The following is an 18,732-nucleotide window of genomic DNA, read 5'->3' as shown; positions in this document are numbered from 1 at the left end:
TTTTTTTTAATAATTTGGACTCCTATATTAGGTATAATAGTGAATCTCCCTTTTATTTATTGTAGGTGGTGTGAGTCTAAATGGACCTCAAAGAAGCCCTAAAAGGCACAGGCCCGCACAAAAAAGCCCAAAGCTAAGACATAGCACATAAGACCATTTCCAGCCCTAAGGTCTCAAACCCGAATTTTAGGACCGTATCAACTCCAGCCCTCTTAGTAACAGTCCTGTCTTCAGGATTCATGCAAAGAGCTTTTTTTTTTGTTAATTGTTTTTTTTTCAATGATTGAGACTTTAAGCATGATCACTGTGAATTCATCAATAAATATATTAATATATATAATATGATTTTACAGTATGTTTGTTAGAGAAAATTCTTCTCTAAAATTACTTTGTTTCTAACAAATGGAAATGGGTGACAACTCACAAGTCTAAGTTTGTCTTGTACAAGACAAAATGATACGAGCCCATGTGATCATATCCCATCAACAAGAATTCTATAGTGAGTGTCTTATATATGGCCGGCCCTTAGGTGAGATCCTATATCGTAATTATTGGATCAAAAATTGGTTAGTCGTTGGATGAAATTAGTTAATCTGATCTAACGATTAAGAGATAAAACTTCACTTAAGGGACATATATAAGACTCTCATCACTATGGGATGACTAATTCCGTCAAAGCCAATTCTGATTGTTGTCCTTCTCATTCTTGTCTCTCTTTATTAGCAAAAAGCTAAAAAAAATAAAGGGAAAGCAAAAAGCGAAAAAAGGGAAAATATAGAAAAAGAGAAAGCCTTCTCTCCTCTCTCTTTGAATCTTTGGTTGGTAATTTGGACAGATCGATTTTTGGCATGCATGCACTTTGACAACATAATGAGGGTTGGCTGCTCCACACTTCCATTTCTATGTATGCCAATTCCCCCATCAGCTCTCTAAAGCTTTTTCCTTTTAAGGATATATTGAACTTTCTTGATCAACAATTCAAAAGGGTGTAAATAATAGTTTGTTTTTTTGTTTGTGCTGAAATTTGTTTGTTAAAAGGGTGAAAATGAGAAAGAGAGTTTGTTTGAATAAGCACATTTCCGCTACCTCTTGTTCATGTGAGAATAAAGCAGATGGTGCGCTTTCTCACAGTATTTATATAACCCGGTGGTTCTCCCTCATAACTCCCCATGAGCACGAAGCATAGAGCACACCGTCTGTATGACAGTGAGTACCAGAAAAATAATTTTTTCTACATAGATGAGTTTTTCTCGTACTCATTGTATACATACAGTATGTTCTTTCGCCCAACAACAACGTACGTATAAAAATGGAGTAATATTGACTAAATCAGTTTTAGCGGAGGTGCAATATTGACTAAGTATGAAAAATGGTTTTTCAGAATAATCATTTTTTCAAGATAATTTTTGATGGCTTTTTTTTTATGTATGTCTACTCAACTATATGCTGATTGATGAGCACATGAATATTACTAAATATTTATTATCGTTAAAAGCATATAGTGGCTGGTTTTATTTAAATAGAGTAATTGTGTGTTTTTGTCTTGTCTCCATGAATGAATGGTAGTTGCTGTTTTGGTTAATTATAAACCCCGTTCTGCCTTTTGCTTAAATGAACGGAGGAAGGTATATTTGACTTACCTTTTTTGACAAAGGGTTTCTTCAGCGCTCTGTGAAGTGAAGCCACACAGAGATTGATGACTTGTGGCTCAGAGTTGCCCTGTACAACCATTAGCAAAGCAATGATATAGAATCACCAGAGAACGCATAGTTTCAGACATGCAAAAAATCCTCTGCTGTCTCTTTGGCCCTGTATTGATATGTGATGAGGAGGAGGCCTTGCAAGTTCTGCAGGCTTGGTTTAAAATTAAGGCTGAAATTGGAATATGCAGATATGCAATTGGAATATTAGATTCCATATAGAAAGATTGCATAAATTTAGTTTTACAAAATTTTCTGAAGAAGGGAAAGCAAGTCAGTATGTTGTCTAAGTTTGACAAACACAATTGAAAAATACTTCCGAGAAGTAAGTGTTGAGATGACTGGAACGTGGTATATTTCTGTCATGGTAAAACAACAACTGAAATGTGGGGGTAAAGCCCTAATTTGCATAATTAAATTTCTAATTGTGAGGCTTCAAACTACAATGTATTGTATGAAGGGAGCCATAACAATTTCCATTAAATGGAAATGACGAGAACCCGAGAATGTGGGGTTTATTGCAAAATTGCACTAGACATGATTTGCAAAGTTCTTTAAGGTGAGAAAAATCATTGATAGTTTAATAGCAACCACAATTGTAAGAGAATTGTGGGGGTGGCTTAACTATCTTTTATTTAAATGTATAAAAAGGTTAAAAACCCTATAAATACCTTAAATTTGGGGAAAGTCTACCGAAGAGTTGGCAAATTACTTAGTAAAGTCCCAACAAAATGTATGGAGGACTTTTTGAAAACAACTACTCTCAAATGAATATAATTTCATAAGATGGAAATGTGCAACCCATCAATTTATAGTCAACCTAGGCCCTGTTTGGTGGGCCGGATTGGACAAGACTGGATTGGGCTTGGAGTGTTGGACTGGGCTGGTTAGGACTGGACCAGACTTTGAGTCTATTGTTTGGTGCTTTACTTAACTTTGGACTGGACTGGACTTAAGTCCAGTGCACTATTTGGTACAAGACAAGACTGGAATGGACTGGACCTCCAACAAAAATTAATTTTTTTAGTGCATATTAAATTATCTAATATAAAAAAATTAATTTCGTCCAAAAAAAAAAAAATTTAAAAAAATGTACATAATTAAAATTCAGAAAGCCCCATCACATGCTAATTCTAAAATAGCTAAAAACATATCCAAATTTAACAAAGAAATTAAAATACCTATTTGGCTTTTGCCCATCAAAATACAAAAAGTTCAAAATATAACAAAGTAAAAACTCAAAACTACATTTCAATAACGAGATCTATAATCTCTAAGAAGTGTCATCACATACTCGTACCTATCATCACCCTCATCTAATGTCTTGAACACACGCACTTTTGCCGAATCAGTAAATAAAGTCAGCAAAGAGATTCTATCTGAAATAGAAAATTCCATCTTTTTTAACTCATCTCCAACAAATTTAAGATCATCATCTGCATTCTGCTCCTTTAAGCTCTCAACCAACCTTTGCACTTTGGCATCAGAGTTCTCCATCATACTCTCAAATGCATTGGCAATTCTTCCCAAACCATCAACCATTTTATTTCCTTGTCTTACCCTTTTGTTTCTTGATGATGATGATTTGGATTGAGCTTGAGTTTGATCAGTATGATGGCTCCCATCCAACTGTACATCAGGAATGTTACTCTCAGATGCTTCATCATCATCATCTAGAACCATCTCAGCTGGAGCTAAAGCAGAATTTCCGGTTGCACGGTCCTTGCCAAATACTTTTCGAAGCCTATCAAACTTTGCAAAAGATTTATCTCTCCACCCAACAGCATCATTATGGTGCTGCAATAAAATAAAACTAAGATTTGTTAATCCAACCAAAACATGAACTAAATTAGAAAAAACAAAAAAATAGAATGATGAATTACCAACCTCTGCATAAGCATTCCACACCTCATCGCTATCAACCTCTACACATTTCTTCTCATTATTCCAAGCAAAACCACTTTGGTTTAACATGTCAACAACAATACTATAATCTTTCTTCAATCTCTTCAATTTAGAATCCAAATGGGGTTTAACTCTAATAGGTGTATGTGGGATCAATAATCTAAGTTTAGTTTCTACCAATTTCATCGTTCCCGCTTTGAATGTGCCGGCATCACAACGTTGACCACTCGCAACTAATTCATCAAGGATATTTAACAATGCTTCCTCTTCATTGGCTTGCCATACATATCTATTAGCCTTACCCTTAGACATCTACATAAAGTAACAACCATGCATGTTAACAATATTGGCAATAGCAATAACAAAATCATAATCTGTCACTTTCTTTTTTTATACTCAAACATAAACTAACAGACTCAAAAATAAACGTTGTTTCTCTAATTCTAACAGATGCAATTCTAATAGTGCTCAACACCCTGCAATTCAACCACCAGATTTGAACCATTCATCATCTGCAAAAAGGCAGTAATCATCTATTTCCACCTCTCCCAGGTGACCAATAACAGATAAGAAGAACCCATTTACTTTACTACTCTATCCAATGAAACCAAATATATTACTGTGTTTCCAATCCTTCAAAATTCAGCAGTTGGTTATCTCAATAATTTACCAAACAAAATGAAAGGTGGGTTTTCGATTTCTGAAAGGCAAATAAAAAGTGATATTCAATGGATTCAATTTGATTCTCATTTCCACTTGTTTCTTCAGCAACCAAACAGATATGAGACTATCTGAACAAACCCAAATCAAAGACCCTAGAAAGCCCCAAATCAATGACCCTAGAAAATCCCAAATCAAAACCTAAAAAGATAATGCAGAATATTAGCATAATGAACAAAAAAATACTCACTTGGGTTTGAATTTTGAAGGCGAAACTTCTGCACAATCTCGGTTTTCTGAAGATTGAATGACAAAAACTCGTTTTTGTCAGCCACCAACCATCAGACGAATAGAACAGATGCAAAGAAGAATGACGTAGAGAGATGAAATCACTAGGAGAAGGCGGAGGTGACGAAGAGAAACGACGTATAGAGAGACGAAGAGTAGAGACGTGAAGAGGAGGCAGAGGCGACGAAGAGCAAAGACGTAGAGCAGAGGCGATGAGATGTGAAGGAGGAGGCGGAGGCTTCGAAACCCATGGTTCAGCTTGGGTTTACAAAACCCTCATACGATGGATTCTTATCCGGAGCAAAAAAATAAGTCACAACCAGTCCAATGTGCTATTTAGATTCACCAAACAACGGTTAGGACTATAATCCATTTTAATTGGAAAAATCCAGTCCAGTCCAGCCCACCAAACAGGGCCCTAGTGGATCCAAAATTTAAAAGGTTGGATTAGAGAGTGAGTTGAGCATCGAGGGGAATGAGGTTAAAGCCAACATATTGAATGAATCAGTCGGGCGGAAACTTAACCTAGTTGATTGGAGATCTCATGGTCTAGGTTCAATAGGCAAACTAGTTGGGCATGATTCAAAGTTGTTAACACACTATACCCCATTCCTATGATGGAAGAAGTGTGTTGTCTGCAGAAGTATAAAGGGTACTTATGTTTAATGATACTGATATCTTATAAATAAGAGGAATAGAGCATACTATTCTTAATCAGTATGTCACCTATGTGAGAGTAGAAGTGGGGTCGCTTCTATGAGAATGAGATGGCTGAGTTCTCTAAAGCTCTCATGAATCCGGGAATTGTTCAGGACCAAAATGAACACAACCGTATGAACCATAATATATTGGGATTGGAGATGTGTGATTCCTATTGTCTCGGTTTACTACTACGGTGAACAGTTCAAGTTCATTATATCCACTGCATCACCAAGTAAATCCGATAGGTATTCACTATGATAGGTTCAAGTCCAAAAGACACCTCTTCAGATGCATCTCTTTTCCACCAGTACTCTCAAATTTCTTCTTCAAATTTCACTCATGTGGGGGATTGTTGGAAATTTAATAATTATAATATTTAATAATTTAATAATTATAATATTAATTAAATATTATAATATTTAAATTTATGGTTGAGTGAAAAAATACAAGAGTCAGTTTTGCTTTGCTCGAACAATTGCATTATTTCAAATGCAATTGATATTATTTGTTAGCATTCAAAAGCAATTGCTTTGTTGAATGGGGTTATCAAATATAGAAGCATCTTTTGCTATCAAAAGTTGTGTCTATTGATGGATACCTGATGGGTTCTATATAAACCCATTACCTTCTTCTTCACAAAAAAGGAGTTCTCCCCACTCGTGCTATGTTAGAGTATTAGTCTTCAAGTTTCCTTCCTAAGTGTCTTGAGAGTACAAATATATAATTGGTTCGCCAGAGTCTTAAATTGAAGTGCTTCAATTTAGCATTATTGATTGTTGAATCCTGGGAGATGGACGCCTATAGAACTACGAGCACAAGGGCAGGGGCAAAATCTGTCTTTAGGACATTGCAATTCTTGCAAGCCTCAATCGCTAAAGTTGTCAGTATTTCTACTTGTGTTTGTTGATTTACATTAATTTCATGTAAATTTGTTATTGTATTTGATTATTATAATTTTGTTGAGAATTATTATTATCTTCCAATTCATATTTTCTATTGTTCCGCTAACAGCAGTGACTTTCGCTTTCAATGATGTCCCACTTTGATCAGTCTATGAAGCACAAAAGATTAAAGAAAAAAGGCTTATTATCACAAAACATCCCTACGTTTGCGAAATTATCACATTGCATCCCTAATGTTTTTTTTGTATCATTAATGGTCCCTAACGTTAATACATGTACTCTTAAATAGTCCCTCTGTCAAAAAAACCGTTAAATTCAAGGGTATAATCGTCAAATCAATCCAAAACTATATAAAAAAAAATTTCTTCCCTTCTCTCTTCTTTTCTTTCTTCTTTCTTCTTTCTCTCCGCCTGGCCCCGCTCACTCTTCTTCTTTCTTTCTTTTTTCCTTCCCTTCTCTCTCTCTCTCTCTCTTTTTGTCTCCTCTAGCCACCCAAACCACCACCCCGACCACCAAAGCCACCACTCTATCTGCAACTCTCTCCCTGCCCCCTCCCACAGCCCACCAACCCATCCACTATAGCCACCCAAACCACCACCTCGACCTCCATAACCACCCCCTCTATGTACTTTCTCTGCAACTCTCTCCCTGCCCCATTCCATAGCCCACCAACCCAGCACTCTAGCCACCCAAATCACCATCCCGAGAGAAGGAAAGAGGAAGAAAAAAGAGAAAAAAGAAAGAAAAAAAAGAGAATGAAGGAAAGAAGAAAAATGAGGAACAAAGAAGGAAAGAAGAAAAAAATAGGGAGAGAAAAGAAGAAACAGCGAAGGAAAAGAAGAAGAAAAGAGGAGGAAAGAGAGGAGAAAAAAAAAAGAGAAACAGAGAGAGAGAAGGGAAGAAAAAAAAAAAGAGAAAGAAGGAAAGAAGAAAAATGAGGAACAAAGAAGGAAAGAAGAAAAAAAAAAGGGAGAGAAAAGAAGAAACAGCGAAGGAAAAGAAGAAGAAAAGAGGAGGAAAGAGAGGAGAAAAAAAAAGAGAAACAGAGAGAGAGAAGGGAAGAAAAAAAAAAAAGAGAAAGAAGGAAAGAAAAAAAATGAGGAACAAAGAAGGAAAGAAGAAAAAAAAAAGGGAGAGAAAAGAAGAAACAGCGAAGGAAAAGAAGAAGAAAAGAGGAGGAAAGAGAGGAGAAAAAAAAAGAGAAACAGAGAGAGAGAAGGGAAGAAATTTTTTTTTTATAATTTTGGATTGATTTGACGATTATACCCCTAGATTTAACGGTTCTTTTGACAGAAGGACTATTTAAGAGTACATGTATTAACGTTAGGGACCATTAATGATACAAAAAAACATTAGGGATGCAATGTGTTAATTTCGCAAACGTCAGGGACGTTTTATGATAATAAGCCAAGAAAAAATAACAAGAGTCTGAAAATACTTCTGGTATGATTTCAAATCATCACCTACATTTAGAGGAAAATTCTTTGTGAGGGATCTATATCATTCTGATCAGTCAAACTTCCACAGCGCTGGGTTGCTTGTGACATTAATCTTCCATGTGCTTTCTGGATGAATAAAAGAAACTAATTTTACATACATTGCATTGGCATATGTACTTAAAATTTTCTACCTACCCATTTGCTTTCTTCTAACATGGAAGTTACATCAGAGAATCCTTCCAAATGCATTGTTTGACCTCATATGGAATGTGAAATGAGCCATAGTGGAATGTGAAATAAGACACAATTTTTTTTTTGTTGAACGACACATCTAGAAACTACTGAAAGTCTTATTTGATTGTACGATATTGACTTGATTACTAGAAGAAAAACCATATTCCCATTTTAACTATACCAAAACAACATTTTCAGTTTCAAACACTCTTATCGATCTTATATTGCATTTGTAGAGTAATTTTTTGACATGACGCGTGGATATTTATTGATATTATACATAAATTAGAAGGATATTTCCGTAATTTATCACTAAAGTCTCCCCAGTCTCTATTGACTCGGAGTCAACCCACTAAATTCATTTTCTTATTCGATTTAATCAATTCACAGCTAACTTACCCTACTCTGGTCTGTGTCTAATAATTTTTCAGCCACAAAATGACCGTGGCTTATATATTTTAGGCTTTTTATCACAAAACGTCCCTCACGTTTGCTAAACTATTAGATTGCATCATTAAAGTTTTTTTGTATCACTCATGGTCCCTAACGTTAATATAGGTGCTCTTAAATAGTCCCTCAGTCAAAAAAACTATTAAATTCAAGGATATAATCGTAAAATCAATTCAAAATATTATAAAAAATATATATATAAATTTCTCTCTCCCCTCTTTCTTTTTTATTTTCTTTCCTTCTCTCTCTCTCTTTTCTTCTTTCTTCCTCTCCCCGAGTTCAGAACTACATCGGCGAAGAAGAGGATTAGGAGGGAGATCAAGCTTCTCTTTCTTGGGGTTGGGTTGGGATATTGGTGGGGATTGGGACGGGGATCGCCTTTTCAATGTTCTCCTGGGCTTGGGACTGGAATTGGGAGATTTGAAGCTGCTGTTGTTGTCAAGGCAGAGCATGGACAAGTGTTTGCCAACCACCGCTGCGTATTCTTCTTCTTCTTCTTCTTCTTCTTCTTCTGGTTTTGGGTTCTTAATGTTCTGGTCACTGCATTCAACCATTAATTCTTCTTGAACAAATTCTTATCTCTGAAATTAATTAATTCTTCTTCTTCTTCTGGTAGGGAGGGAGAGATTCTTGAGATTCTTGAATATTTTATTTTAATAATTGGATGCAGAGTTTCGAATGAAATGCCTCCTCTCTCTTATATAAATACAGCAATATATATATATATATATATATATATATATTTAAAGGCATGTGAGAGTCTTTTCAACTTTCAACTTTGATAGTTGATGAAAGAAAGAGGAGAGAGAAGACTGAACTTGGGGAGAGGAAGAAAGAGAGAGAAGAGAGAAGGAAAGGAAATAGAAAAGAAAGAGGGGAGGAAATAGAAAAGAAAGAGGGGAGAGAGAAATTTATATATATTTTTTATAATTTTAAATTGATTTTACAATTATATCCTTGAATTTAACAGTTTTTTTGACGGAGGGACTATTTAAGAGCACCTATATTAACGTTAGGGACCATGAGTGATACAAAAAAACTTTAAGGATGCAATCTAATAGTTTAGCAAACGTGAGGGACGTTTTGTGATAAAAAGCCTATATTTTATGCCATAGATGCACAGTAATTGTGACTATTAAACCAGTAGTGAGTCGTTACATGTCTCATTCATAAATCAAGTTGGATTCATTCATTCATGTTCCTACGTAATGTCATGTTTTTTTTTTTTTTTTTTCCTTCTGGTTCGTGCATAAAGACATTGAGAAACTACTAAGGCTTAGTTTGGTACTGCTTAACTTAAAAAAAAAGCAGCTTTGAAAAGAAGTTTTGGGGATTTGGGTGTTTGGTAAAACAAATCCAAGCTGCTTATTTAATAAGTTGCTGTCATTCAAAGCTGAAAAACAGAAGCAGGTGGGGAGCTGCTTCTGAAAACTGCTGCGAGGAGAAGCATGCGGAGGTTTAAATGAAATTTTCAAATTGCCCATATTGCCCTTATTTGTTTCACACAATGACATGCTATATCCTCATCATCCCGAGTTCGAACCTCCCAAGTGTCGTTCCTCTTGGATTTTCTGGATTGCTCGCCTCATCCTCTTCGCCCAACTTGCTCCTCTTCCTCAATCCTTCAAAGCTACCATCTCAACCCAAAACCCCACCAACCCACCTCCCTATTTTACAGACCTAGAATATCTTCTTCCCCTCCAACTAAAAAAAACCTCAACCTTAGCTCCACAGTTTATCATCCCTACGGCAACAAAAAATTCAACACCCAGATTACCAACCAATTATCTCCTTCAGCAAAAGAAAATCAAACCCCCAAGAGGTGGGCATGTAGAAGAAAAGACGAAGAAATTTATAAATTTTTTTTTAAAAAAGGGCGGGGGTTGCTGGGAAGGTAGAAGTAAAGAGGAAGAAATTAAAAAAAAAACATGGGAAGGGAAGAAGTCTTGGAAGGAAGAAGAAAAGAGAAAGGAGGAGAAGAGGAAAGGTAAAAAGGTTGAGAGATGGGGGGCCTGGGAAGGAAGAGGAAAAGAGGAAGAAAAGAAAAAAACTGGGACGGGAGGAAGAAGAAAGAAAGGAAGTGAAGAGGAAGAAACAAATAAAAATGAGAAAAAAGAAAAAAAGAAAGGTGTCGGCTGCTTTTGAATTTTTTTTTATTTGTTAACTTAAATTATACATTTTTTTATTTATTTTTTAAAACTTTTATCATCCTACCCTTTTTCGTCATTATACACTCTCACAGCACTTCCATATAAAAGTTTACCAAACACTTTGACACTATTTTTCATACTCAAAGCACTTTTACAAATACATATTACCAAACACTTAGCTGCTTCATTTTACAGCTGTTTATTTTCGCAGCACAGCAGAAGCAGTTTTTTTTAAAAGCACAGCAATACCAAACTAAGCCTAAGAATAGTCTTCTTTGATCAATTCCCATTTGCAAGAGCAAAGGAAAATCAAGCAGAACACCAGCTTACTATTCAGACCAAAAAAATAAAGAACACCAGCTTACTAAAAAAGAAAAGAAAAGTTGAAAGCTACTGAAGTCTCCAAAGAATAGTCTTCTATTAGCTAAATGCACTGGATGAGTATTATGATCCTTTGCATTCTTTTTCTTCAAAGAAAGATGGGCGTAGGTGAGATTTGAAGAATAGAAAAAAGATATCCCCGTGGTCCTCCTCTCCTTCCTCGCTGCTTCTAGTCTTGGAAAAGTGCTTCATGGACTCAACAATCGTTTCAAGTCTTTCATTCTGCAACCAAATTTTTTCGATTTCAATTCCAAAACTAAGTATTTTAGATGACAAACATTTGTGCACGTTAATTATTAGTACCCTACTCTCTCTTCTCTCTTCTCTTTTCCCTTCCAAAATGGTCGTAAAGTACTCAACAAAGCTTCACTTTCTTCTTCTTCTTCTGTTAACCCGTTCTGCAACTCCATTAAACTTCAGTTTCTCCAGCTTCAGTGGCAGTTACTACCCCAACATATCCACAAAAGGTGACGCTTTTTTCGAGGGCGGCTTCCTCCGCCTCACCAAAAGCGGGGAAGACCAGCAAAAGAATGGCAGCGCCGGCCGAGCCATCTACAGCCAACCCTTCCTCCTCCGCGAAAAGGCCACCGGAAAACTCGCGGACTTCACCACCAGTTTCAACTTCGCCATCGACTCGCTCAAAAAATCCACCTACGCCGACGGCCTCGCCTTCTTCATAGCCCCAAGCGGGTCCTTGCTCCTCGACGACACAAAAGCAGCAGGTGGCTACAATCTCGGTCTCCCCGTCAACTTCGCATCTCCAAACGACACAGCTTTCGTGGCGGTGGAGTTTGACATCTTCGCGTATCCAACAACCGACCCCCCGTACGATCACGTGGGCATCGACGTCAACTCTCTCAACTCTACCAGTTTCAGACGTTGGAAAGGAGGTATTATGGAAGGAAAAACAAATAATGCTACCATTAGTTACAATTCCACTTCAAAAAACCTGAGTGTTGCCTTCACTACTTTTGCACCCGATTCGAATGTTACACAAGAGATGACACATTTTTCTGACATTATTGATCTGAAACAGTACTTGCCCGACTTGGTCGTTGTTGTCAATGTAAACAAATCTAGAGAATGTATTCAGAAGGTTTAGAGAGAAAATAGCTCAAAGAGAAGAGAGAGAGACCGAATATTCTTCGTATATTTCACATCGTTCAGTAACCCAAAGGTTAAGGCTTTATATATCTGTAACAACAAAGCTAACTGCCTTAACTATCAACCTTCTAATCTAATGACAAGTGGCAACATCCTATACATTAATCTATATACTCTATCATCCCCCCGCAAACTCATGCCTGGATGATCGAAGCATGAGATTGTGACAGTGAGTGTGAAACAACGGAGAACTCAGACCCTTAGTCAGAATGTCAGCAAACTGCTCTTTGGAGGAGACAAACTGAACAGAGAGCTGTTTCTTTGCAACCCTTTCCCTCACAAAATGAACATCAACCTCAATATGCTTAGTGCGTTGATGTTGAACAGGATTAAAAGACAAAGCAATAGCTGACAGATTATCACAGAACAAAACAGGTGCAGAAGGGGAAGAAATATGCAAAAAATCTAAGAGTTGCTGAAGCCAGTCCAATTCTGCAGAAGTGGTTGACAAGGCACGATATTCAGCCTCAGTGGACGATCGGGAAACAGTTAATTGCTTCTTGGAAGACCAAGCAATAGGATTGTTTCCTAAGAACACAACCAAGCCAGTAGTAGACCTCCGGTCATTGGGATCTCCGGCCCAGTCAGCATCACTAAAAGCCTTTAATTGAAGGGATCCTCTGGAGTAACAGATGCCATGATGTAGAGTGCCCTTTAAGTACCTCAGAATACGTTTGACCGCAGTAAAATGAGCAACCATAGGTGCTTGCATGAACTGACACACTTGGTGAACAGAGAAGGCAATATCAGGCCGAGTAAAGGTGAGGTACTGCAATGCACCGACTACACTTCTGTACAATGTAGGATTGGGATAGGGATCACCATCATCCTTGAGAAGTCTGTTATAGGGCAAACAAGGAGTGTCACAGGGTTTGGAATCAATCATTTCTGTTTTGGTGAGAAGATCCAACACATATTTAGACTGAGACAGAAATAAACCATTTGCAGTTCTAGAAATTTGAATGCCCAGAAAGAAATGCAAATCCCCCAAATCCTTGATGGCAAACTCGGTTGTCAATGCAGTAATAACCTGTTGAACATCAGTCGAGGCACTCCCTGTGATGATAATATCATCCACATAGAGCAAGAGAATGATAATACCAGAATCATACGTTTTGACGAAGAGAGAGGAATCAGAATAAGTGTTTTGAAACCCCAAATGAGGCAAAAACTTGGTGAATCTCTCATTCCAAGCTCTGGGAGCTTGCTTGAGTCCATATAAAGATTTATGGAGCTTGCATACCAGAGTGGGATGATGAGCATCTGCAAAACCAGGAGGCTGGGCCATATACACTTCTTCTTCCAAAATGCCATGTAAAAAGGCATTTTTAACATCAAGTTGCCTCAGAGACCAACCAAATTGAGCTGCAAGAGCCAATACCAACCGAACAGTTGTAGGTTTAACCACAGGGCTGAAAGTTTCCCCATAGTCAAGACCAGGTTCTTGACTGAACCCTTTAGCTACCAACCGAGCTTTATGTCTTGCAATAGTACCGTCAGAGTGTCTCTTGATCTTGAATATCCACTTACACCCCACCAGATTCTTTGTGGAAGGTAATACCACCAGACTCCAGGTACCTTGTTTGTGCAAAGCACTAATCTCCTCTTGCATAGCCTGACACCAAGTGGGATCCTTAAGTGCAGATTTGTAGGAAGTAGGTTCAATGAGAGACAAATCAGTACCTCCAGACTCCTGAATAGCAGCTAACAAAGCTCTTTTCTTGACAATGCCACTCTTACTTCGAGTTTGCATAGGATGCAAATTAAGGGGAGGAACCTCCAACACCACTTGCAAAGTATCAGAACCAGGCACTTCTGGTGAAGCATCAGAACTATTGACAAGTGCCACAGGGACTGAAGAACTAGAAGTGGAAGAACCAGTAATGGACTGAGATGACAATGGAGAAGAAAGAATAGGGGAGATTGGAGGAGGAGGAGTAGCAGGTAAAGGAGAATGAGAAGTAGGTACAGACAACACAACATTATCATTGGAAATAACAGGGACAGAAAGATTGGAACTGTGAATGACAGAGGGTACAGATGAATTTGTATGATGTAACACCAAGTCTGGATAAGGAAACTGAGACTCATCAAATACCACATGCCTAGAGATGTAAAGTCTCTGTGTAAGACCCTCATAACAGATATACCCTTTATATTTGGTAGCATACCCCAGAAAAATACATTTGGTAGTTTTGGCTTGTAATTTAGTGGTATTATAAGGCTTTAATAATGGAAAACAAGCACACCCAAATACCCGTAGATGTGAAAGAACAGGAATATCCCCAAACAACAATTCAAATGGAGATTTATTGCCTAGCACAGAAGTTGGCATCCTATTAATGAGGTAGATAGCGGTTTGACATGCATAGGACCAAAAACTGGCAGGTAATCGAGCTGTTTGTAGCAAGGTCACAGTGGTTTCAATGATATGCCTATGCTTTCTCTCAGCTAGACCATTTTGCTCGGGTGTGTAAGGGCAAGAAATTTGATGGGTTATGCCTTTGGCCAAAAGAAAGGATTGAAATGCCTTACTAAGATACTCTCCCCCCCCATCACTCTGTAATGTTTGAATAGAAGTTTTAAACTGAGTAAGAACAAAAGAATAGAAGGCAACAAATGTAGCAAAAACATCAGATTTATTGATCAAAGGAAACAGCCAACAGTGTCTTGTACATTCATCAATGAAGGTTACATAATATCTGTAACCATCAATGGAAACAGAAGGAGATGGACCCCAAAGATCACTGTGAACAACAGCAAAAGGTTGGACAGACTTATTGGGACTTGGGGAAAAGGGAAGTTTACAAAACTTTCCCTCCAAACACCTAGAACACAGTACAGGTAAAGAGGAGTTTGAACAAGGAATATTAGCTTGTTTTAACATCAAGGAAACAATGTTATTAGATGGATGACCTAGTCTATTGTGCCAAGTGGTAGAATGAATATGCTGACCAAGGAATGCTTTAGCTGGAATTGAAACGGGATGTGTTGCAGGAGAGGGGGCAGCAAGACAAGGGATTGGATATAGTCCATTATTGCACAGTCCTTTGTAAATGATCCTCCCTGTGGCCTTGTCCTGAATCCAGAAACAGAAGGCATCAAAAATGAGCCAGCAATTATTATCTAAACAAAGACGATGCACAGATAACAAGTTTTGTGTCAACTTAGGAACACAGAGCACAGAGTTGAGCTTAATCGGATGCACTGAATTCAAGTTGGAAACATTAAGAACGGTATGACCAAAATGAGACACAGGCAAACCTTCACCATTGGCAGTTTGAATAGTCTCAGATGTAGGATAAGGAGAAGCCAGAGATAAGTTGCTGAGATCCGCAGTCATGTGATTAGTAGCTCCAGAGTCAGTGAGCCAGACTTGAGAATTAGAATAAGGAGTAGATGAAGCCGAAGAGGACGGAGTCATCACAGTGTGCAGGGCATGTGGAGATTGTTGCTGAGGAGGAAAAGGGTGATACGACATTGATGATTGCTGAAAGGAAGCATTAGGATTTGAAGCACCATATGTGGAGGAATGCATCTGGGAAGGATAGAACTGGCGAGTAGAACCTCCAAAGTTAGGACCCTTGTCATTATAAAAACAGTACCATGTGCTATGATTGTGCTTGCCACAGATTTGACAATTGAGTCTATCATGAGGTTTAGACTGACAAAATGGAGCAGTGTGGCCTTCAGCATTGCAGATTTGACAAGTAGGCAGTAATGGTGCACTGGGAGTACCAAAAAATTGGACTGGTGATTGACCAAGTATGCCCGGATTTGGTGTAGGAAACACATGAGCTTGAGGAGACGGTTTTGGTGAATAGAATCGAGCTCCTTGAGTAAACCGACCTTTGCCTTTGTTTTTGTTCCCATTAAACTGCTTATACCCCCCAGAAAAGAATGGAGACTGACCAGATGCAGGATTAGTGGAATGGCCCCTTCCAGACGGAGAAACATGATTAGCAACCATTGCAGTAATAAATGGTGCAGTTGTAGAGTTTTCAACAATGACCTCTTCAGCAAGCAACTGAGACCGAAACTCTTTAAGAGAAATCACATTCTCACGGCCCCGAATAACACATCGAAACGTGTTGTATTCAGAGGGTAACCCATTGAGAGCAAGGATCACAATGTCCTCATCAGCAAAATAAACGCCAGCAGCAGATAAGTAATCTCTAGCCTCCTTAATTCTATGAAGATACTGAGACACAGAATCAGAACCTTTCTTAATTGTTTGGAGATTTGACTTCATTTGAAAAATACTAGTCTTAGACACAGTAGAGAACTGTTCTTGCAGACGAGTCCAAAGATCCCTAGAGCTCTTACTACCAATAGCACAGGACAAAGCAGCAGGGGACAGAGTAGCAGTTATCAATTGCATAATAGCCCTATCATGCATCTTCCATACTACAAATGCATCTGTTTCAACAGCAGTAGTAGGACCAGATTGTATATCAGAGTCACCAGAAGGAACAGAATGTTGAGCAGGACAAGGATGCGAGCCATCAACAAACCGCATAATACCATTGCTTTCCAACAAAAGTTGTATCTGAAAGTGCCAATTGAGATAATTGGAGTCATCCAACTTGACATTCACCGAAGTCGAGATGGTAGAGATCAGAGCAGTAATTGGAGATTGCACAATTTGAAGTTGTGTTGCAGTCACCATTGAAATGTTGTCAGAAACTCTCAGTGAGAAATTAGAACAAACAGTTGATATGCAAGAGTGAAGAGAAAGAACGATGAAAGAACACGATCAAACCAGAAAATCAAGAAACCAGAAAATCTCAGGGAGAAATTAGAACAAACAGCTGATATGCAAGATTGACGAGAAAGATCGAGGAAAGAACACGATCAATCAAGAAAATCAAGAAAATCAAGAAAATCAAGAAACCCTAGAGAAAAGAATCGCAAGAAGAGAAAGAGAAATAGGGATAACAGAGACAGATTTAGGAGTGCGAAGACACCTTCGAACCGAGCGGAAGCAGAGGAAAAAAACGATCGAAGATTATGCGCAAGCAACAATGGCTCTAGAGAATGTATTCAGAAGGTTTAGAGAGAAAATAGCTCAAAGAGAAGAGAGAGAGACTGAATATTCTTCGTATATTTCACATCGTTCAGTAACCCAAAGGTTAAGGCTTTATATATCTGTAACAACAAAGCTAACTGCCTTAACTATCAACCTTCTAATCTAATGACAAGTGGCAACATCCTATACATTAATCTATATACTCTATCAGTTGTCGGGTTCTCTGCTTCAACCGGTAACTATATTTCTCTGAATAAGATCATCTCATGGAATTTCAGTTCAACTTCACTAGGCGATCGTGATACTAATTCTAACCGCAAGTCAGGAAATAAGAGTATAGGACTAGCAGTTGGGTTGGGGATTGGTGGCTGTGCTGTGTTGCTCGGTGGGTTGGGTTTGGGTTGGTTCATCATGTGGAAGAAGAGGGAAAGAGCTGGGGAAAGTAGTGATGAAGATCATCCTATGGTTCATGAATTGATTGATGACGAATTTGAAAAGGGGGCTGGCCCGAGGAAGTTTTCGTATAGCGAATTGGCTCGGGCCACGAGTAATTTTGAGAAGGGAGAAAAGCTTGGGGAGGGAGGATTCGGTGGGGTTTATAAAGGCTTTATACCAGACTTGAACTCATATGTTGCTGTTAAGAGAATCTCGAGTAGTTCTAAACAAGGACCGAAGGAGTATGCATCGGAAGTAAAGATCATCAGTCGACTTAGGCATCGCAATCTTGTGCAACTGATTGGCTGGTGCCACGAAAGAAAATTCTTACTTGTGTACGAGTTCATGCCGAATGGGAGCTTAGATTCTCATTTGTTTAAAGAACAAAGCTTGTTAACTTGGGAGGCAAGATACAAAATTACTCAAGGTTTGGCCTCTGGGTTGTTCTATCTACATGAAGAGTGGGAGCAATGTGTGCTGCATAGGGATATTAAATCGAGCAATGTTATGTTAGATTCAAATTTCAACGCAAAACTTGGGGATTTTGGGTTAGCTAGACTTGTGGACCACGGAAAACAGTCGCAAACCACAATCTTGGCTGGAACCATGGGTTACATGGCTCCGGATTATCTCAACACCGGAAAGGCTAGCAAAGAATCAGATGTCTACAGCTTCGGAGTTGTTGCTTTGGAAATAGCATGCGGGAGAAAACCCATCGATCCAAAGTTTGGAAGCTCTAAAGTCAATGTGGTTGAGTGGGTTTGGGAGCTTTACGGAGAAGATAGAGTCAATGAAGCAGCTGACCCAAAACTATGTGGGGATTTTGATAAGAAACAAATGGAGTGCTTGATGATTGTTGGGTTGTGGTGTGCTCATCCAGACTACAACATGAGGCCTTCAATACAACAAGCAATTCAAGTGCTTAACTTCGAGGTACCGTTGCCGAATCTCCCATCAAAGATGCCGGTGGCCACCTATTTTGCTCCTCCGAAATCGTTCTCAATGTTGTCTATAGATATTACTGGTTCTCAAGGAGGCCAAACTGAGTCGTCTTCAGGCCAAACTAACTCCTCACAGTTCAGCGCACCTTCTTCTGCCACAAATTCTCATCCAAAAATTTCACTTGGGTAAGAAAGAAGCCTAACTAAATAATTTTGATTCTAAACTTTTAGAATTTTTGTAATTCCACTGTTGTCCTGTACGAGATTATGCATTTCACTCTTTGTTTTGATAATACACAAATTCAATATCAATTTAGTTACACAATAAGAAATGATATATATCTATACACGT

At 38.3% G+C, this 18,732-nt stretch overlaps 1 protein-coding gene across 1 annotated transcript; it reads left to right on the top strand.

The window, feature by feature from the left end:
* Positions 1 to 10,879: 10,879 nt before the first annotated feature.
* On the top strand, positions 10,880 to 18,716 carry LOC110774458 (L-type lectin-domain containing receptor kinase IX.1-like). The gene is made up of 3 exons (XM_088252669.1): positions 10,880 to 11,865; position 12,845; positions 17,216 to 18,716. Exons 1-3 carry the CDS (start codon positions 11,002 to 11,004, stop codon positions 18,568 to 18,570), a joined length of 2,220 nt encoding a protein of 739 aa, XP_088108795.1. The 5' UTR covers positions 10,880 to 11,001; the 3' UTR covers positions 18,571 to 18,716.
* Positions 18,717 to 18,732: the final 16 nt, after the last annotated feature.

Source organism: Prunus avium, chromosome 4, assembly GCF_965620075.1.
Source record: "Prunus avium chromosome 4, drPruAviu1.hap1.1, whole genome shotgun sequence".
NCBI lineage: Eukaryota > Viridiplantae > Streptophyta > Magnoliopsida > Rosales > Rosaceae > Prunus > Prunus avium.
Note: the sequence above shows the minus strand (reverse complement) of the source record. Positions and strands in the feature narration are given on the sequence as shown.